At 46.5% G+C, this 22,754-nt stretch overlaps 1 protein-coding gene across 1 annotated transcript in view; it reads right to left on the bottom strand.

Moving 5' to 3' along the window:
• The window catches only part of SCAMP1 (secretory carrier membrane protein 1), an 85,070-nt gene that overhangs the window by 10,326 nt on the left and 51,990 nt on the right, over window positions 1-22,754 (bottom strand). Inside the window, exons 7-8 of the mRNA XM_063963634.1 lie at window positions 8,057-8,158; window positions 6,870-6,987 (exon numbers count right to left, since the gene is read on the bottom strand). Coding sequence (XP_063819704.1) covers window positions 6,870-6,987; window positions 8,057-8,158 — 220 coding nt within the window. The remainder of the gene's footprint in view (window positions 1-6,869; window positions 6,988-8,056; window positions 8,159-22,754) is intronic.

The following is a 22,754-nucleotide window of genomic DNA, read 5'->3' on the forward strand; positions in this document are numbered from 1 at the left end:
CCGCGGACTATTCTCCCGCTTTTTTCTGGATTCTGGCAGGGGTATTTTCCACATATATAGCCTCTGGGGCTATATATTGTGGTATTTTTGCCAGCCAAGGTGTTATTATTGCTTCTCAGGGCGCCCCCCCCCAGCGCCCTGCACCCTCAGTGACCGGAGTGTGAAGTGTGTATGAGGAGCAATGGCGCACAGCTGCAGTGCTGTGCGCTACCTTGGTGAAGACTGATGTCTTCTGCCGCCGATTTTCCGGACCTCTTCTTGCTTCTGGCTCTGTAAGGGGGACGGCGGCGCGGCTCCGGGACCGAACACCAAGGACTGGGCCTGCGGTCGATCCCTCTGGAGCTAATGGTGTCCAGTAGCCTAAGAAGCCCAATCCGGCTGCAAGCAGGCGAGTTCGCTTCTTCTCCCCTTAGTCCCTCGCTGCAGTGAGCCTGTTGCCAGCAGGTCTCACTGAAAATAAAAAACCTAAATCTATACTTTCTTTCTAAGGGCTCAGGAGAGCCCCTAGTGTGCATCCAACCTCGGCCGGGCACAAGATCTAACTGAGGCTTGGAGGAGGGTCATAGTGGGAGGAGCCAGTGCACACCAGGTAGTCATAAATCTTTCTAGAGTGCCCAGCCTCTTTCGGAGCCCGCTATTCCCCATGGTCCTTACGGAGTTCCCAGCATCCACTAGGACGTTAGAGAAAAGGAATTCTATTGAGATTTGTTACAGAGTACAGTTGTTTTTAACATTAGACTGGGCTGAAGGCAATGTGTGGGTTTAATTATGAGGAAAGGTCTTCTATATATATATATATATATATATATATATATATATATATATATATATAAAATAAGAATTTACTTACCGATAATTCTATTTCTCGGAGTCCGTAGTGGATGCTGGGGTTCCTGAAAGGACCATGGGGAATAGCGGCTCCGCAGGAGACAGGGCACAAAAAAGTAAAGCTTTAGGATCAGGTGGTGTGCACTGGCTCCTCCCCCTATGACCCTCCTCCAAGCCAGTTAGGTACTGTGCCCGGACGAGCGTACACAATAAGGGAGGAATTTTGAATCCCGGGTAAGACTCATACCAGCCACACCAATCACACCGTACAACTTGTGATCTAAACCCAGTTAACAGTATGATAACAGCGGAGCCTCTGAAAAGATGGCTCACAACAATAATAACCCGATTTTTGTAACTATGTACAAGTATTGCAGATAATCCGCACTTGGGATGGGCGCCCAGCATCCACTACGGACTCCGAGAAATAGAATTATCGGTAAGTAAATTCTTATTTTCTCTATCGTCCTAGTGGATGCTGGGGTTCCTGAAAGGACCATGGGGATTATACCAAAGCTCCCAAACGGGCGGGAGAGTGCGGATGACTCTGCAGCACCGAATGAGAGAACTCCAGGTCCTCTTTTGCCAGGATATCAAATTTGTAGAAATTTACAAACGTGTTCTCCCCTGACCACGTAGCTGCTCGGCAGAGTTGTAATGCCGAGACCTCTCGGGCAGCCGCCCAAGATGAGCCCACCTTCCTTGTGGAATGGGCCTTAACCGATTTAGACTGTGGCAGGCCTGCCTCAGAATGTGCAAGTTGAATTGTGTTACAAATCCAACGAGCAATCGACTGCTTAGAAGCAGGCGCACCCAACTTGTTGGGTGCATACAGTATAAACAGCGAGTCAGATTTTCTGACTCCAGCTGTCCTGGAACATATTTTCAGGGCCCTGACAACTTCTAGCAACTTGGAGTCCTCCAAGTCCCTAGTAGGTGCAAGGCACCACAATAAGCTGGTTCAGGTGAAACACTGACACCACCTTAGGGAGAGAACTGGGGACGAGTCCGCAGCTCTGCCCTGTCCGAATGGACAAACAGATATGGGCTTTTTTGAGAAAAAACCACCAATTTGACACTCGCCTGGTCCAGGCCAGGGCCAAGAGCATGGTCACTTTTTATGTGAGATGCTTCAAATCCACATATTTGACTGGTTTTAAACCAATGTGATTTGAGGAATCCCAGAACTACGTTGAGATCCCACAGTGCCACTGGAGGCACAAAAAAGGGTTTTGTATATGCAATACTCCCTTGACAAACTTCTGGACTTCAGGAACTGAAGCCAATTCTTTCTGGAAGAAAATTTACAGGGCCGAATTTGAACCTTAATGGACCCCAATTTGAGGCCCATAGACACTCCTGTTTGCAGGAAATGCAGGAAACGACCGAGTTGAAATTTCTTTGTGGGGCCTTCCTGGCCTCACACCACGCAACATATTTTCGCCACACGTGGTGATAATGTTGTGCGGTCACCTCCTTTCTGGCTTTGACCAGGGTAGGAATGACCTCTTCCGGAATGCCTTTTTTCCCTTAGGATCCGGCTTTCCATCTCCATGCCGACAAACGCAGCTGCGGTAAGTCTTGGAACAGACATGGTACTTGCTGAAGCAAGTCCCTTCTTAGCGGCAGAGGCCATAAGACCTCTGTAAGCATCTCTTGAAGTTCCGGGTACCAAGTCCTCCTTGGCCAATCCGGAGCCATGAGTATAGTTCTTACTCCTCTACGTCTTATAATTCTCAGCACCTTAGGTATGAGAAGCAGAGGAGGGAACACATACACCGACTGGTACACCCACGGTGTTACCAGAACGTCCACATCTATTGCCTGAGGGTCTCTTGACCTGGCGCAATACCTGTCCCGTTTTTTGTTCAGACGGGACGCCATCATGTCCACCTTTGGTATTTCCCAACGGTTTACAATCATGTGGAAAAAACTTCTCAATGAAGTTTCCACTCTCCCGGGTGGAGGTCGTGCTGAGGAAGTCTGCTTCCCAGTTTCCATTCCCGGGATGAAAAACTGCTGACAGTGTTATCACATGATTTTCCGCCCAGCGAAAAGTCCTTGCAGTTTCTGCCATTGCCCTCCTGCTTCTTGTGTCGCCCTGTCTGTTTACGTGGGCGACTGCCGTGATGTTTTTCCCACTGGATCAATACCGGCTGACCTTGAAGCAGAGGTCTTGCTAAGCTTAGAGCATTATAAATTTACCCTTAGCTCCAGTATATTTATGTGGAGAAAAGTCTCCATACTTGATCACACTCCCTGGAAATTTTTCCCTTGTGTGACTGCTCCCCAGCCTCTCAGGCTGGGCTCCGTGGTTACCAGCATCCAATCCTGAATGCCGAATCTGCGGCCCTCTAGAAGATGAGCACTCTATAACCACCACAGGAGAGACACCCTTGTCCTTGGATATTGGGTTATCCGCTGATGCATCTGAAGATGCGATCCGGACCATTTGTCCAGCAGATCCCACTGAAAAGTTCTTACGTGAAATCTGCCGAATGGAATTGCTTCGTAGGAAGCCACCATTTTTACCAGGACCCTTGTGCAATGATGCACTGTTTTTAGGAGGTTCCTGACTTGCTCGGATAACTCCCTGGCTTTCTCTTCCGGGAGAAACACCTTTTTCTGGACTGTGTCCAGAATCATCCCTAGGCACAGCAGACGTGTCGTCGGGATCAGCTGCGATTTTGGAATATTTAGAATCCACCCGTGCTGATTGTAGCAGTATCCGAGATAGTGCTACTCCGACCTCCAACTGTTCCCTGGACTATGCCCCTATCAGGAGATCGTCCAAGTAAGGGATAATTTAGACGCCTTTTCTTCGAAGAAGAATCATCAATTCGGCCATTACCTTGGTAAAGACCCCGGGGTGCCGTGGACAATCCAAACGGCAGCGTCTGAAACTGATAGTGACAGTTCTGCACCACGAACCTGAGGTACCCTTAGTGAGAAGGGCAAATTTGGGACATAGAGGTAAGCATCCCTGATGTCCCGGGACACTATATAGTCCCCTTCTTCCTGGTTCGTTATCACTGCTCTGAGTGACTTCATCTTAATTTGAACCTTTGTAAGTGTTCAAAAAAATTTTTTTAGAATAAGTCTCACCTAGCCTTCTGGCTTCAGTACCACAATATAGTGTGGAATAATACCCCTTTTCTGTAGTAGGAGGGGTAATTTAATTGTCACCTGCTGGGAATACAGCTTGTGAATTTTTTCCCATACTACCTCCTTGTCGGAGGGAGACTTGGTAAAGCAGACTTCAGGAGCCTGCGAAGGGGAAACGTCTCGACATTCCCATCTGTACCCCCGGGATACTACTTGTAGGATCCAGGGGTCCTGTACGGTCTCAGCGCCATGCTGAGAACTTGTCAGACGCGGTGAAACGCTTCTGTTCCTGGGAATAGGCTGCCTGCTGCAGTCTTCTTCCCTTTCCTCTATCCCTGGGCAGATATGATCTTATAGGGACGAGAGGACTGAGGCTGAAAAGACGGTGTCTTTTTCTGCAGAGATGTGACTTAGGGTAAAAAACTGTGGATTTTCCAGCAGTTGCCGTGACCACCAGGTCCGATGGACCGACCCCAAACAAGTCCTCTTCCTTTATACGGCCATACTGTGCCGTTTGGAATCTGCATCACCTGACCACTGTCGTGTCCATAACATCTTCTGGCAGTTATGGACATCGCGTTTATTCATGATGCCAGAGTGCAAATATCCCTCTGTGCATCTCGCATATATAGAAATGCTCTATAGTCAATAAAATACTGTCCCTGTCAAGGGTATCAATATTTTTAGTCAGGGAATCCGACCAAGCCACCCTAGCTCTGCACATCCAGGCTGAGGCGATCGCTGGCCGCAGTATAACACCAGTATGTGTGTATATACTTTTTATTATATTTTCCAGCCTTGTCAGCTGGTCCTTGAGGACGGCCCTATCTATAGACGGTACCGCCACTTGTTTTGATAAGCGTGTGAGCGCCTTATCCACCTTAAGGGGTGTTTACCAACGCGCCCTAACTTCTGGCGGGAAAGGGTATACCGCCCATAATTTTCTATCGGGGGGAACCCACGCATCATCACACACTTTATTTAATTTATCTGATTCAGGAAAAACTATGGTAGTTTTTTCACATCCCACATAATACCCTCTTTTGTGGTACTTGTAGTATCAGAAATACGTAACACCTCCTTCATTGCCTTTAACGTGTGGCCCTAATAAGGAATACGTTTGTTTATTCACCGTCGACACTGGATTCAGTGTCCCTGTCTGTGTCTGTGTCGACCGACTAAAGTAAACGGGCGTTTTAAAACCCTTGACGGTGTTTTTGAGACGTCTGGACCGTACTAATTGTTTGTCGGCCGTCTCATGTCGTCAACCGACCTTGCAGCGTGTTGACATTATCACGTAATTTCCTAAATAAGCCATCCATTCCGGTGTCGACTCCCTAGAGAGTGACATCACCATTACAGGCAATTGCTCCGCCTCCTCACCAACATCGTCCTCCTACCTGTCGACACACACGTACCGACACACAGCACACACACAGGGAATGCTCTGATAGAGGACAGGACCCACTAGCCCTTTGGAGAGACAGAGGGAGAGTTTGCCAGCACACACCAAAAACGCTATAATTATATAGGGACAACCTTATATAAGTGTTTTCCCTTATAGCATCTTAATATATATATAAGCATATCGCCAAATTAGTGCCCCCCCTCTCTGTTTTAACCCTGTTTCTGTAGTGCAGTGCAGGGGAGAGCCTGGGAGCCTTCCCTCCAGCCTTTCTGTGAGGGAAAATGGCGCTGTGTGCTGAGGAGATAGGCCCCGCCCCTTTTTCGGCGGCCTCGTCTCCCGCTCTTAACGGATTCTGGCAGGGGTTAAATATCTCCATATAGCCTCCGGAGGCTATATGTGAGGTATTTTTAGCCAAAATAGGTATTCATTTGCCTCCCAGGGCGCCCCCCTCCCAGCGCCCTGCACCCTCAGTGACTGCCGTGTGAAGTGTGCTGAGAGGAAAATGGCGCACAGCTGCAGTGCTGTGCGCTACCTTTAGAAGACTGAGGAGTCTTCTGCCGCCGATTCTGGACCTCTTATTTCAGCATCTGCAAGGGGGCCGGCGGCAAGGCTCCGGTGACCATCCAGGCTGTACCTGTGATCGTCCCTCTGGAGCTGATGTCCAGTAGCCAAGAAGCCAATCCATCCTGCACGCAGGTGAGTTCACTTCTTCTCCCCTAAGTCCCTCGTTGCAGTGATCCTGTTGCCAGCAGGACTCACTGTAAAATAAAAAACCTAAGCTAAACTTTCCTAAGCAGCTCTTTAGGAGAGCCACCTAGATTGCACCCTTCTCGGCCGGGCACAAAAATCTAACTGGCTTGGAGGAGGGTCATAGGGGGAGGAGCCAGTGCACACCACCTGATCCTAAAGCTTTACTTTTTTGTGCCCTGTCTCCTGCGGAGCCGCTATTCCCCATGGTCCTTTCAGGAACCCCAGCATCCACTAGGACGATAGAGAAATGTGCTTTCTGACAGATCGGACATGAATATAGAGATACATCCAGTGCATTGAGGTAAATGATGTCACTTCAGCTCTAGCAGCTAGAAGTAGTACAAGACTACCGGCACCGGATTTGTTACCTTAATAAGTCTAACTGCGATGGGTTTGTCACTTCAATATCAACCATGTTACTTTCAAATTACATGATTAGACTGCTTATAAAAGAATTTTTCTTTGCATTTATAAAAATTGGACTATACACAAATGCAGAGGTAAGATTTCACGTTGCAGGGTGACATTTATATACAGTAGAGTAAGCTTACAGCGCATGGTAGCTGCACTATCAGACGGGCTTACAGTGGATGGCAGCTGCACTATCAGGCGGGATGGCAGCCAGGCCCGGCGCTACCCGCTCAGCAAGGTCTACAACGCCTGTGTATATACACATGGTGGCCAATGGCACACATCTATAAGATTGTGCAACTGCATTTTCTTGAGACTTCAGGACGGACCATCAGTATCTGCAATTATTGTCATTTGATCATCTTACCTTTTTAAACATGGCTAGTGATACTACTGCAGAGGCTGTGAAAAGGGCGGCGATCAATATCATCATAATTCCCACTGGAATATTGTTGTTGAGTGCAGTTAGTGCAGAAATCCAACCGCTGGAAACAATAAAGACCTTTACTGATATGAAACCAAGTTAATTAATCGCTACATGGATTATTTTACTGCATAACAAAAACAGTGCACGGTGCAGTACATTCTCCTTCCTCACACAAAGCCAGTGGGGTTTATTAGTCTCTTAATGCAATAGAGCGTTACTGAATGAGAACTTCTAAAGTTCATTTACTTTCAGAAATCTGCATATTCACCATTAATATATTGTTGTGGATGTAAAAAAGTCTTTAAGTGGTTGATCCACTTAGCCCCCCAGCCCCCCCCCTTCTCCCTCCCTCCATTACCCTTTGCCCTTAGGCTATAATAATGAATATAGCAAAATATTGCCATAGCGGGGAACACACTGGGCTGACACGTCGGTGAACCCGCCGCTGCACCGATCCAGGTAAGAATATACAGTTGAATTTGCCCACCCAGCTTTGACGTCAGTCCTCGCAGCAAGTGATATGTCTGTGAACGACGTCCTTCACATACATATAGTTTGTACACAGCCGCCGATGGCTGGCGATATATTGACGGTTCGCTCAAAGGGCCGATATATCCTCCAGTGTGTACCCAGCATTAGGCACACACAACTGCTAGTGCAAAATACTCTGCACTTGTCTAGAGAGGCTCCATCAGACAAGTACCCAAACCTTTAGATATGGGGGGAGTGGACCAGAGATGAACCATGACACTTCTCCTAAAAAGTATGCGATAAGGGAACGTCCGTGCATCATTCCAATCTTAGTCATCTAGGGTATGGTTTCCCAAACGCTGTCCTCAAAGCATCCCAACAGTCCAGGTTTTAAGGATATCCATGCTTTTGCACAGATGGTATAATCAAACTGACTGAGGAACTAATTATGTCACTTGTACTTACACATGGATATCTGTACAACCTGGACTGTGAGGTTGCCTTGAGGACCAAGTTTGGGAACCACTGCTCTCTGGGATGTCTTTCTCTAGAAAGATTAGATATGCATCAGGTAGATGAGATGTGTACATTTTCTATATCTGCTCAGTTCTCACAATGCTGGGTAATAAAACGTGCCCTAAAGTGTGTAGACTTACCAATTACCCCAGCCTTTAAACCCAGCAGCTTGAAGAACATGCACACCAAACTGACAGATGTACACAAAGAAGAACACGAAGAACCTGAAAGAACTGTCACTCCTGCAAATAAATGAAAGGAAGGAAAGAAGTCTTATTATAGCATCACATCTCATATTATGCAAAAACATTGCATGAGCACCCAGTGTTTATAACAGGGGTAGGTAACTCCTGGCATGAGGGTCAACCAGGGGCGGATTAAGGGGTGAGGGTGCCCCTAGGCATAACATTAACGGCCGTCCCCCGCCTGCCTATTTTTATTATTTTTGTTGATTGGTTAGAAGCCCTCAACAAAAAATTTAATAGAATAATAAAAATAACCACTATGGACTTTATTTTTATACATAATTACTAAGCAGGACAGCTTACAGGGGCAGTATATGCATGTCTTACCCATTCATACTGCATTCAAGATGGCACATGGTACAGTACAGTGGAAATATTTTGCAGTTGGCGTGTACATTTTGGGCTGACGTTACCAACACAAGCATTCAAGTGCCGCCCCTAATGGGAAATTCGCCACTGGGGTCAGCTGAGACTTAAAAAGCACATCATCTGGCTGGGAGCAGCTACAGAAGCAGGGGTGTGTCTCTGTGCTGGTGGCTGGGGAGAGAGGTGCATCATATAATCTTCTCCTCAGTACAACATGGGAAAGTGAGAGGGCCAGAGGAGGAAAGTGTGCTGTACCACCTCACTGCATGGGCTCCAGTCTCAAAGGTAATGGGGGATGAATTCTGATTGGCATATAAGAATTATATGGGGCATGTGGAGAGTTCTGATGGCATACATATATGAGGCATGTGGAGGAAAGTGATTACATACATGTATGTATACGTTGATTGATAGATCTGGTGCACTTATAGAAAAAGTTTGCCTACACCTGGTCTATAATAAGACAGGGACCTGTGTGCACTGGGGAGAAATAGACAGAACTCCGTAGGGCAAATTTACTCAGATTATCTCACATAAAAATTAATGTTAAGTTGATAATAACTTCTTCTGTCTAGCACATCATTTGCCTAATGGCTTCGGCGAGTAAAAACAGGTGTTATTTTAGTGATATTATTCCAATTAGGGTGGCCAATCCCGGGATTTAGGCTAAAAATTGCCCGGTATTCAATCCCGGATCCCAAGCTTCGAATCCTGGTGATTTCGAGATTGGAAGCTCCCTTTGTTTTTTCAAAGCCAGGCATTGTTAAGCCTCCTCCCGGATCCCCCTGCCCAGCTCCCCTTTCCCCTGACCTGTGCACTGCACAACATGACACGATGCTTGTCGCCAGCTGTGGGACCTCACACCGCAGCAAGTAGACCGGAGGATTGCGAGTTAGCTGGGTGAGGCGAGGGAGGAGGATACACATTGAAAAAAGTAAATTTATACAAAAACCATGCCAATCCCGGGTATCCTGGGATTGATCATTTTAAAATGGCCCGGGATTGGCCACCCTAATTCCAATCTTTGATGTATAACAATGTGAATTGTTTCTGTAACCCTTTCAGACTGATCCACCAAAACCTCAGACACTTTGTCCTGCATGTATCTTTATTTAGAAAATCAAACAAGTAAACTCACCACATTGGAATACCAGGGGAAATGCAATCTGATATCCAACAGACGCTGGAGGACATTTCGGAAAACTTGTGAAGAATAATAGGATTTTAATACCTACCGGTAAATCCTTTTCTCTTAGTCTGTAGAGGATGCTGGGGTTGTAAAAAAGACCATGGGGGTATAGATGGGATCCGCAGGAGACATGGGCACACTAAGACTTTGAATGGGAGTGAACTGGCTCCTCCCTCTATGCCCCTCCTCCAGACTTCAGTTAGAAAACTGTGCCCAGAGAGACGGACATTTCGAGGAAAGAATTTATTGTTTAAACACGGTGAGTGTCATACCAGCTCACACCTCGAACATGCCGAAGAACGTGGCATTCAATAGAACACCAGCTGACGGCATGGAAAAACCATACACCAATACGCTGACCGAAAACGTAACACAACCTGTGTGTATCATGACCGATAATCACATATCGCATGTCATGGCACGAATAACCGCAGCAACAGACTTGACTGCAAAGAAACACCACATGAGTGTAACGACAACCAATAGCTGCAGATACAGTACGCACTGGGGCGGGCGCCCAGCATCCTCTACGGACTAAGAGAATAGGATTTACCGGTAGGTATTAAAATCCTATTTTCTCCTACGTCCTAGAGGATGCTGGGGTTCCAAAAGGACCATGGGGTTTATACCAAAGCTCCAGACCGGACGGGAGAGTGCAGACAACTCTGCAGCACCAATTGAGCAAACCTGAGGTCCTCATCAGCCAGGGTATCAAACTTGTAGAACTTAGGAAAAGTGTTTGAACCCAACCAAGTAGCCGCTCGGAAAATTGTGAAACGCCGAGATTCCCGGGCATCTGCCCCAAGAAGAGCCCACCTTCCTGGTAGAATGGGCCTTCCCAGACTTCGGTACCGGCCAGCCAGCCGTAGAATGAGCATGCCGAATCGTATCCCAGATCAAACGTCCAACAGTCTGCTTAGAAGCAGGGGCCCCACTATTGTCGGGAGCATACAGGATAAACAGAGCGTCTGTTTCCCCAATTTGAGCCGTTCTGGCGACATAAATATTCAAAGCTCTGACTACATCAAGAAACTTCGAATCAGCCAAGGCTTAAGTAGCCCCAGGCACCACAATAGGCTGGTTCCTGTGAAACGCAGAAACCACTTAAGGCAGAAATTGTTGCCAATTTCTCAATTCCGCTCTATCCACAAGGAAGATCAGATCAAAGAGGGCTCTTGTGAGACAAAGCCGCCAATTCCGACACCCGCCTTGCGGACGCCAATGCCAATAGCATGACCACTTTCCAAGTGAGAAATTTTTACCTTTCGTAAAGGTTCCAACCAGTGTGACATAAGAAACTGCAACACCACATTAAGGTGCCATGGGGGCACAAATGGAGGTTGGAAGTGCAGCACTCCTTTCACGAAAGTCCGAACTTCTGGAAAGGTGGCCCATTCTTTTTTTAAAAGAAAATTGATAAGGCCGAAATCTGCACTTTAATGGAGCCTAACTTTAGGCCTGCATCCACACCTGCTTGCAAAAAATGGAGAAAACGACCAAGCTGAAATTCTTCCGTAGGAGCCTTCTTGGATTCACACCAAGACACATACTTCCTCCAAATACGGTGGTAAAGCTTCGCCGTGACTTCTTTCCTAGCTTGAAGCAATGTGGAAATTACTTCACTGGCAATACCCTTTCAGGCTAGGATATGGCGTTCAACCGCCAAGCGGTCAAACGCAGCCCCGGTAAATCTTGGTACACGCCCTGTCCTTGCTGTAACAGGACCACTCTTAGAGGAAGAGGCCAGGGATCTTCTATGAGTGAGTCTTGAAGATCTGGATACCAAGCCCTCCTTGGCTAGACCGGAACAATGAGGATCGCCTGAACCCTTGTTTTTCTTATGGTTATCACCTTCGGAAAGAGTGAAAGTGGAGGGAACACATAGACCGACTGAACACACCCAAGGTGTCACGAGGGGGTCCACTGCTATAGCTTGAGTGTCCCTTGACTTGGAACAACATCCCCGAAGTTTCCTGTTGAGGCGAAACGCCCTCACGTCTAATCGAGGAATTCACCAAAGACGTGTCACTTCTGCGAACTTCTTGATGAAGACCCCACTCTCCTGGATGAAGATCGTGTCTGCTGAGGAAGTCTATTTCTCCGTTGTCTTCACCCGGAACGACGACCTGTAATAGAGCGTTTACATGCCTTTCCGTTCATCGGAAACTTTTGTGGCTTCTACCATTTCCGCTCTGCTCCTCATTCCGCCCTAGTGGCTTACTTACGCCACTGCTGTTTAGTCGTCCGACAGAATTAAGACGGGCAGAACACGAAGAAGATGTTCCGTTGTAAACAGGTCTTAATCCAAGAATGCTTATTGCAGGCAAGCTTCCCTGCTTGACCTTTCCCCTTGGAAAAACTGCTCCCCAGCCTCAGAGCCTTGTATCCATGGACACCAGGATCTAATCCTGGATCCCGAACCATCGTCCCTGTAGGAGGTGAGAACTGTGAAGCCACCACAGGAGAGATATCCTGGTCCTAGAAAATAGGAATATTTTCCGGTGCATGTGCAGGTAAGGCCCGGACCATATGTCCAACTGGTCCCGCAAAACAACTCTGGCATTTGACCTGCTCACCGAATGGCCTTGTAGGCCGCAACCATCTTCCGCATCAACGGAAGGTATCGACGGGTTTACACAGTGTCAAACCTGATCCGACTCTGGATCATCAGATCTCTTTCCACAGGAAAAAACAAACTCTTAACCGATCAGTATCTAAACTTATTCCCAACTCCGACCTCAGCGTCGTTGGGATCAACAGCGATTCTTTGTGACGAAGAACTGTTAGAGAGAAACAACGAATTGTACCATTTGTTTCTTAACCTCGCCGCAGTCAGGAGAGCATCCCAGTACAGAAAAATAATGGCTCTTACTATAGAAAGAAACCATCATACCACCATCACTCTGGTGAAATGGCAATGACAATCCTGAATAGCAAAAACAGGTAAACTTAATGCGGATGACACCACACTTAAACCAACTTGTAGTTCAACTTTTTAAGAAGAAATCTTTTTGGGATTGTTCTGACCGAGCTGTCCGGTCTCAGAAGCACAAAAAAGCCTGAATAAAAATTTTTTTTTTTTTGTGACAGGGACAGCAGGACAATATCCTGATCCTGAACCAAGCCTTGTATGGCGTCGCATACTACCTCCCCGTCCAGAGGAGAATCGGTAAGATCTATTTTAAAAATCAGCGAGGGGAATCATCTGGAAACTCGAGTATGTCCCCCTATGGACTGTATTCTTAACTCACTGTGTCAAGTCCATTCCAGGACTGACTGAGGAGTATTAGACGAGTTCCCACCGGTGTGGGCTCCAGCAAGATAGACCCAGCGATCTGCGGTGGACGTGGTAGAAACAGAGGACGATATCTGCTTCTGCGAACTTGAAAAGGCCGCAGACCTCTTACCTTTTCACCTTCCTCTACCTGCAAAGAAGGGGAAAACAAAACGGTATCCAACCGGTCAAAATGACTGCATCCCACAAAAAAATGCGTCACCAACCGTTGTGAGGGAACATAGCTCAGGATGGTAGACTTACCAGTGGTATCTGCCGAGATCAACTTAACCAAGCCATCCCCAAACCAGATTATCCCTTCATAGGGAAGATACTCCAGTATTTCTCGGAGTCAGTGCATACCTCTTGTAGTCGCATGGCAGCATGCTGCAATGTTCTAGATAAGACCCAAGGAATATCCCATTTCTCCCCAGGGTAATTATATCGGATAACAAGGTAACCGACCATCTTTGAATACAAGCACACCCCCATGCATATGTAATGCAAATATCATCAAAGCATATAATTAAAATTATAACTTCGCTTCCTGTATACGATCCTTGGTGACAGGGCCCCGTGTAGACATTCACTTTATTCTATCCAGGGCGGGAGAAGAATAAACACTCGGACTCCTCGTGAGGATTCGAGACCATCTTGTCATGGCTGACCTAGAGCTTCATCAACAGAGCGACCAGCACATGAGAAGGAATAACTTTACTTCAGCATTCATAATAAATTGTAATATAAATGTACACATTTAAATACACATATCTATATATATATATATCTATATATATATATATATATATATATATATATATATATATATATACCGTATTTGCCGGCGTATAAGACGACTGGGCGTATAAGACGACCCCCCAGCATTTCCACTCAAAATATAGAGTTTGTTATATACTCGCCATATAAGACTACCCCCTCTTCCGCACACCTTCCACACACCAAATAAAACGTAAAAGAACATCAGATTTACATGCATATAGCTGCCCCAAGGGTTACACTTTTATACATTTCATACACACTCCTCGGCCCCCCGCCTTCTTAAGCATACCTTGATACTCCAAATCTCTTATAAGAGACATGTCAGTGCTGCCGCTGTCCTCCCTGCCTAACCGCCTGTCACTGCTGAATGTGTAGGAGCCGGCACTGCATTCGAGAGAGACTTGCCACAGCACAGCTTCACCCGCCGGCAGCGCCGTACACTCACCGGACACAGGGGGAGTAAGGGGGGGCAGCCAACATCTTCTTAACCCCCTGGATTGCCGAAAACGGGGCTCCGCCCGCGAGGCCACGCCCCCTTATGCTAGGCCACGCCCCCGTTTCGCGACTTCCCGCACCGGGTGTCACCAGGGGCAGTGACGCCCCTGGCTATATGTATGCCTACGAAGTACACCCGGCGTATAAGACGACCCCCCACTTGGAGGCATGTTTTTCAGGGGGAAAAAGTCGTCTTATACGCCGGCAAATACGGTATATATATATATATATATCCGAAAAAAGATACAGGCACTCACCACTTCCTTGATGATGAAAACTTTATTGGTGTGTCTCACATAGAGACAGTTAACAGCATGTCAGCAAAAGGTGTCGACGTTTCGGCTCCATCTGAGCCTTTTTCAAGACTAACAAGATTACAGCAGGTTCTCACCCAGCAGCCCATGACACACAATGAACCCTGGAGCACTTTTATAGCAGAGGCATATCACAAACCCCGCCCATCAATCATCCAACAGGAAATAACAAAAAACACTGGTATTCAAGTGTTTAACATGTGTAATCAAGGATACATGTGTAATCAAGGATACATGTGCAGCCAATCGAATGTCCTATAACATCAACTAATTACACAACATGTGAACACAATCACAACCATTTAAAACCAAAAGAACAACCGATAGCGGCTGATAGTCGCGTTACCGGAAGTATTGTGCGTTCCATTGCCAGTGGAACGCACACGTCTATCCGGCGGAAGTGGATGTAGCAGACGTGACGTGCGCTTCACTGTGTATGTGGTAAATGGCAATGTACGGCTGTACGTCGTTACTAAGCAACCCGACTAACGCCAGTATAAATGATCACATGACAGACCAAAACACATAAGTGAATATGTATTAATATAGTCATAAAAAGTATGTAATAAGGCGCGCAAGCACGGGAATAATTCATAGATGTATTAAACATAGGGCAAGGGCTCCATATTAGTCCTGAGTGCGGAACAAGCATTAACCACATTAAACATCTTCTTAGTTTGATTCCAATAGATGACAAATAATTATTGCATAATGGTTCATGTTTACTGTTGTCAAAAACTTCATTCCTAAGATAAAAGCTTGTTAACCGCCTATCACTGACCAAAAGAACCACACATTCTCGCCTTTATACATATATATATAGAATAATTCATAATAACTTATACAGCTTAGCTGAGAAATGTGTAATAGAAGTTTAAAACACATAACATGGATATAAATGGAACCCAGGACTTAATGGAGACCGTATTGGGTGTGTGATATTGCCTCTGCCACTAGGTGAACCAGAGTGATCACCAACACAAAAGACAAGAAAATCACAAACAAGACAACACACATAATTGTAAACATACATTATGAAAAGTACGGATATTAAAAAAGTCTAGTCATAGCCCTATCCAAGAAAAATATTGAATGGATTTGCCTCATTTAGGCCCCGTGGTGTCAGAGTGTCCAGCTCATATATCCATTTAGCCTCTCGTTGTCGTAACTGCCTCTCCCAGTCACCCCCACGTGGAGGTTTTGGTACATGATCAATCAGCATGCACTTCAAACTGGAAATTGAGTGCCCCCTACTTGCAAAATGTTGTGCTACAGGTTTGTCGGACACTTTTGAGACCAACGCAGCTCGAATTGATGTGCGATGGTTAGCCATTCTGTCACGGAAGTTTCTAGTTGTCATGCCAACATAATAGTACCCACAGGGACAGATGATGATATAGATTACATGGTCCATGGTACAATGTAATCGATGACGAATTTTGATTTGTTGACCACTATGTGGGTGTGCAAAACTTGCACCAGTCATCATCGACCGGCACGTGGTACAATTAGGGCACCGGTAGCAACCCTTCTTGGTATCTGAAAGCCAGGTCTTAATGGTGGCAGATGGTTGCAAAGTAGGACGCATTAGCATCTGTCGTAAATTCTTACCACGTCTGTAGGCACAGAGAGGTGGTTGATGGCCTAACCCTTTGAAGACTGGGTCAGTGGCAATAATTGGCCAGTGTTTGCGTAAAACATGTTCAGAATGTGATGAAGCAACATCAAACGTGGTCGTGAAGATCATTCTATTGGCTATTCGCTTGGCACGATGACTGTGGCTAGAGTGGGAGTGCCTGTATCTTGCTTTGAGCAAACATCTTTCAACAGTTCTCCTCGAATAGCCGCGTTCGTAAAACCTTTCAGCCATCGCCTTAATCTGTGTCTCAGTGTCCTCATTCAAGGTGTTATTTCGGAGCACACGCATAAATTGAGAGATGGGAAGACTCTCTTTCAGATGAGCAGGGTGGTGACTGGAGGCATGAAGCAGCGTGTTTTTATCAGTCTCTTTTCTATAGAGAGTTGAGGCAAGTTTACCGTTGTGTCGAAAAAGAGACACATCCAAAAAATTCACTCTATCACGATTGATGTGATATGTGAAGCGGATAGGGCTATCTAGACTATGTAAATAATCAATCAGCTCATAGAACTCTGTGTCGGTCCCTAGCCAAATGATAAAGACATTGTCAATACAACGAACAAAAAATAGACATTTGGATCCAAATCTCGGTATGATGTTATTGGATTCGTACTTATGCATGTACAGGTTGGCATACGATGGGGCCAAATTTGACCCCATCGCAGTGCCACTGCACTGCATAAAGAAATCCTTGCCATAGGCAAAATGATTTTTGTTTAATACCAAGCTAGCAAGCTCCAACAAAAATTCAGACGGTGGACCATCGTGTGGACCTGTGATCAAAGCTTCACGCATGGCCTCTAGGCCCTCTGTATGCGGTATGACTGTATATAAAGACTGGATGTCTAAAGTTATTAACCAGGCATCTTCAGGTATAATGCCAATGGAATCAATCTTATCAAGCAGGTCTGCCGTATCCCTAATATAACTTGGCATCTTGGATACAAGTGGTTGGAGAAATGAATCAATAAAGATTGCCAATGGCTGTAAAACAGAGCCCATTGCCGAGATGATTGGGCGACCCGGGGGATCAATCATAGACTTGTGTATTTTAGGTAGCGTGTAGATGATTGGACATACTGGACTATCCACTGTCAAGTAGCCAGCTATTTTTTGGTCCAACCATCCACACGCCAAAGCCCGATTGATGGTGATATCCACCAATCTTTTAATCTGCAACATTGGGTTGCCTCTACACTTCACATATACCATGGGGTCTGCTAATTGTCTGAGTATCTCAGCATTATATTTACACCAGTCCTGTACCACCACGGCACCGCCCTTATCGGCTTGTCGAATCACGATCTGTTCATTGTTAATCAAGCTCTTTAATGCAACCCTTTGTGCGGGAGAAAGGTTACTGTACCGTGGTGGTACAACCCCGGTACTCATCTCATTGTTAGTCAAACGGAGAAATGTTCGTATACTCGAATTGGTTGATTGAGGGTCAAAGACACTCGGTCTAGCTAAACCACTTATTTGGGTCATTTCATTGGATTTATTGGAGAAAAACTCACGCAATCTGAGTTTTCTCCCGAATTTGTAATGGTCTACAACCCAACCAAATTTATTGTGTGGAACAGTTGGCACAAACGAAAGACCTAGTGCCAATACTTCAGTTTCCACAGGTGAGAGCGTGTGTTCTGACAGATTAAAGACAGTATCTATTGGTATTTTCTTGGGCGTCCCCTTCGCCTTGTAGCCACCCCTCCTCGAGGGGAACCTCGTTCTACGTTTCTGTTGGGGTTGGTATTGGTCCGGACGCTCTTCCCTAAAAAAGCGCCAGAGGGGGGTCTATTATCAGTCACCTCACTCTCAGAATTTGATTGGGATGAAGAATTGTCTAAGGGACCTTGATATCTATTTCTAGTTTGTAAACGTGGTCTCCCACCAGTATAACCTTTAGGTTCACCCCTCAACCATCTATAAACCTGATTGTTTGTGTAATCGGCATTTACAGTAACCAATTTCTTCCGCTTAAATGTGATAAGGTCCTGTTGATAAGTGTTTACTTGTTCAGTCAAACGGTCAAGCCACTTATCAGCAGTGTCCACCACTAATGTAGACAAATGTGTAGAATTAAACACGGCCAAATCCTCTCGCACTTGTTTCAATTCAACCCCAACCTCCTCAATAACGAGGAGGATGAGGTCTAGCGAACACTTGTTCAGGACACCACACCATTTGGTGCAAAATGTTGGACTATTGCGACCAATGGTGGGAATATTGTTTACTCGAAATCCTCTCGGGATTCTCTTGTTCCTTTAATAGTCCGAGAGGAATTGGCCATGTAAGGTGAGGTCCACCTCCCGCATTCTTAATCTCAGGGCTTTATGGAACAGATCAAGTGGTGTCTCATCTGGTAGCTTAGCAAATTCAATATGGTCAAAAAGCACCTTTTCGGCGTCGTCATCAGTCAGAGAAAGAAAAGTGCTATGTGCTAATTGGAAAGTGGCCTCATCAATCACTTGATTAGGATCAATTGACATACTGACCACAGCAAGGTTTAAACAATACTTATTAAACAATATGACAAACACAAAGCTTAGACCAGGGACCGACACTAGAGTCCAAAGACGTTGAAAAATTAGAAAAGAAAAAAGAAAAAATACAGTTAAAAATCACCACATGTTGGTGAAAACGGTATCAGGGCAGGTGAGGAAAAGAACTCCACAAAAATATCTCCACAAGCTTTTCATATATTCAAAGTAAGGCGGGTGTCGGACTAAAGGAACAATTTGTATCACAGACCATTCCCTAATATATCCAGAAAGTCCACACTCACTGCTCCAATTTGCAACCTGGGCGGTGCTCCATAAGAGATTCACAAGAGATCCAAAAATATATCCGAAAAAAGATACAGGCACTCACCACTTCCTTGATGATGAAAACTTTATTGGTGTGTCTCACATAGAGACAGTTAACAGCATGTCAGCAAAAGGTGTCGACGTTTCGGCTCCATCTGAGCCTTTTTCAAGACTAACAAGATTACAGCAGGTTCTCACCCAGCAGCCCATGACACACAATGAACCCTGGAGCACTTTTATAGCAGAGGCATATCACAAACCCCGCCCATCAATCATCCAACAGGAAATAACAAAAAAATAAGAATTTACTTACCGATAATTCTATTTCTCATAGTCCGTAGTGGATGCTGGGGACTCCGTCAGGACCATGGGGAATAGCGGCTCCGCAGGAGACTGGGCACATCTAAAGAAAGCTTTAGGACTATCTGGTGTGCACTGGCTCCTCCCCCTATGACCCTCCTCCAAGCCTCAGTTAGGATACTGTGCCCGGACGAGCGTACACAATAAGGAAGGATTTTGAATCCCGGGTAAGACTCATACCAGCCACACCAATCACACCGTATAACCTGTGATCTGAACCCAGTTAACAGCATGATAACAGAGGAGCCTCTGAAAGATGGCTCACAACAATAATAACCCGATTTTTGTAACAATAACTATGTACAAGTATTGCAGACAATACGCACTTGGGATGGGCGCCCAGCATCCACTACGGACTATGAGAAATAGAATTATCGGTAAGTAAATTCTTATTTTCTCTAACGTCCTAAGTGGATGCTGGGGACTCCGTAAGGACCATGGGGATTATACCAAAGCTCCCAAACGGGCGGGAGAGTGCGGATGACTCTGCAGCACCAAATGAGAGAACTCCAGGTCCTCCTCAGCCAGGATATCAATTTTGTAGAATTTTACAAACGTATTTGCTCCTGACCAAGTAGCTGCTCGGCAAAGTTGTAAAGCCGAGACCCCTCGGGCAGCCGCCCAAGATGAGCCCACCTTCCTTGTGGAGTGGGCATTTACAGATTTTTGGCTGTGGCAGGCCTGCCACAGAATGTGCAAGCTGAATTGTACTACAAATCCAACGAGCAATAGTCTGCTTAGAAGCAGGAGCACCCAGCTTGTTGGGTGCACACAGGATAAACAGCGAGTCAGATTTCCTGACTCCAGCCGTCCTGGAAACATATATTTTCAGGGCACTGACAACGTCTAGCAACTTGGAGGCCTCCAAGTCCCTAGTAGCCGCAGGCACCACCAATAGGTTGGTTCAGGTGAGACGCTGAAACCACCTTGGGGAGAAACTGAGGACGAGTCCTCAATTCCGCCCTGTCCGTGACCACTTTCCATGTGAGATATTTTAACTCCACAGATTTAAGTGGTTCAAACCAATGTGACTTTTGGAACCCAAAACTACATTGAGATCCCAAAGTGCCACTGGAGGCACAAAAGGAGGCTGTATATGCAGTACTCCTTTTACAAACGTCTGAACTTCAGGGACTGAAGCTAGTTCTTTTTGGAAGAAAATTGACAGGGACGAAATTTGAACCTTAATGGACCCCAATTTCAGGCCCATAGACACTCCTGTTTGCAGGAAATGTAGGAATCGACCCAGTTGAATTTCCTCCGTCGGGCCTTACTGGCCTCGCACCACGCAACATATTTTCGCCAATTGCGGTGATAATGTTTTTGCGGTTACATCCTTCCTGGCTTTGATCAGGATAGGGATGACTTCATCCGGAATGCCTTTTTTCCTTCAGGATCCGGCGTTCAACCGCCATGCCGTCAAACGCAGCCGCGGTAAGTCTTGGAACAGACAGGGTCCTTGCTGGAGCAGGTCCCTTCTTAGAGGTAGAGGCCACGGATCCTCCGTGAGCATCTCTTGAAGTTCCGGTTACCAAGTCCTTCTTGGCCAATCCGGAACCACGAATATAGTGCTTACTCCTCTCCATCTTATCAATCTCAGTACCTTGGGTATGAGAGGCAGAGGAGGGAACACATACCCTGACTGGTACACCCACGGTGTTACCAGAGCGTCTACAGCTTATCGCCTGAGGGTCCCTGGACCTGGCGCAATACCTGTCGAGTTTTTAATCATGTGGAAGACTTCTGGGTGAAGTCCCCACTCTCCCGGGTGGAGGTCGTGCTGAGGAAGTCTGCTTCCCAGTTGTCCACTCCCGGAATGAATACTGCTGACAGTGCTATCACATGATTTTCCGCCCAGCGAAGAATCCTTGCAGCTTCTGCCATTGCCCTCCTGCTTCTTGTGCCACCCTGTCTGTTTACGTGGGTGACTGCCGTGATGTTGTCCGACTGGATCAACACCGGCTGACCTTGAAACAGAGGTCTTGCTAAGCTTAGAGCATTGTAAATGTCCCTTAGCTTCAGGATATTTATGTGAAGTGATGTCTCCAGGCTTGACCATAAGCCCTGGATATTCCTTCCCTGTGTGACTGCTCCCCAGCCTCGCAGGCTGGCATCAGTGGTCACCAGGACCCAGTCCTGAATGCCTAATCTGCGGCCCTCTAGAAGACGAGCACTCTGCAACCACCACAGGAGGGACACCCTTGTCCTTGGTGACAGGGTTATCCGCTGATGCATCTGAAGATGCGATCCGGACCATTTGTCCAGCAGGTCCCACTGGAAAGTTCTTGCGTGGAATCTGCCGAATGGGATTGCTTCGTAGGAAGCCACCATTTTACCCAGAACCCTTGTGCATTGATGCACTGAGACTTGGCTCGGTTTTAGGAGGTTCCTGACTAGCTCGGATAACTCCCTGGCTTTCTCCTCCGGGAGAAACACCTTTTTCTGGACTGTGTCCAGGATCATCCCTAGGAACAGAAGACACGTCGTCGGAACCAGGTGCGATTTTGGAATATTGAGAATCCAATCGTGCTGCCGCAACACTACCTGAGATAGTGCTACACCGACCTCCAACTGTTCCCTGGATCTTACCCTTATCAGGGAATTGTCCAAGGAAGGGATAACTAAAATTCACTTCCTTCGAAGGAATATCATCATTTCGGCCATTACCTTGGTAAAGACCCGGGGTGCCGTGTACCATCCATACGGCAGCGTCTGAACTGATAGTGACAGTTCTGTACCATAAACCTGAGGTACCCTTGGTGAGAAGGGTAAATTTTGACATGAAGGTAAGCATCCTTGATGTCCCGAGACATCATGTAGTCCCCTTCTTCCAGGTTCGCAATCACTGCTCTGAGTGACTCAATCTTGAATTTGAACCTCTGTACGTAAGTGTTCAAAGATTTTAGATTTAGAATCGGTCTCACCGAGCTGTCCGGCTTCGGTACCACAACAGTGTGGAATAATACCCCGTTCCCTGTTGCAGGAGGGGTATCTTGATTATCACCTGCTGGGAATACAGCTTGTGAATGGCTTCCAAAACTGTCTCCCTGTCAGAAGGAGACATCGGTAAAGCCGACTTTAGGAAACGGCTAGGGGGAGACGTCTCGAATTCTAATTTGTACCCCTGAGATATCACCTGAAGGATCCAGAGGTCTACTTGCGAGTGAGCCCACTGCGCGCTGAAATTCATTGAGACGGGCCCCCCACCGTGCCTGATTCTGCTTGTAAAGCCCCAGCGTATACTGAGGGCTTGGCAGAGGCGGGAGAGGGTTTCTGTTCCTGGGAACTGGCTGATTTCTGCAGCCTTTTTCCTCTCCCTCTGTCACGGGGCAGAAATGAGGAACCTTTTGCCCGCTTGTCCACGAAAAG

Source organism: Pseudophryne corroboree, chromosome 1 (assembly GCF_028390025.1).
Source record: "Pseudophryne corroboree isolate aPseCor3 chromosome 1, aPseCor3.hap2, whole genome shotgun sequence".
NCBI classification, from domain to species: domain Eukaryota; kingdom Metazoa; phylum Chordata; class Amphibia; order Anura; family Myobatrachidae; genus Pseudophryne; species Pseudophryne corroboree.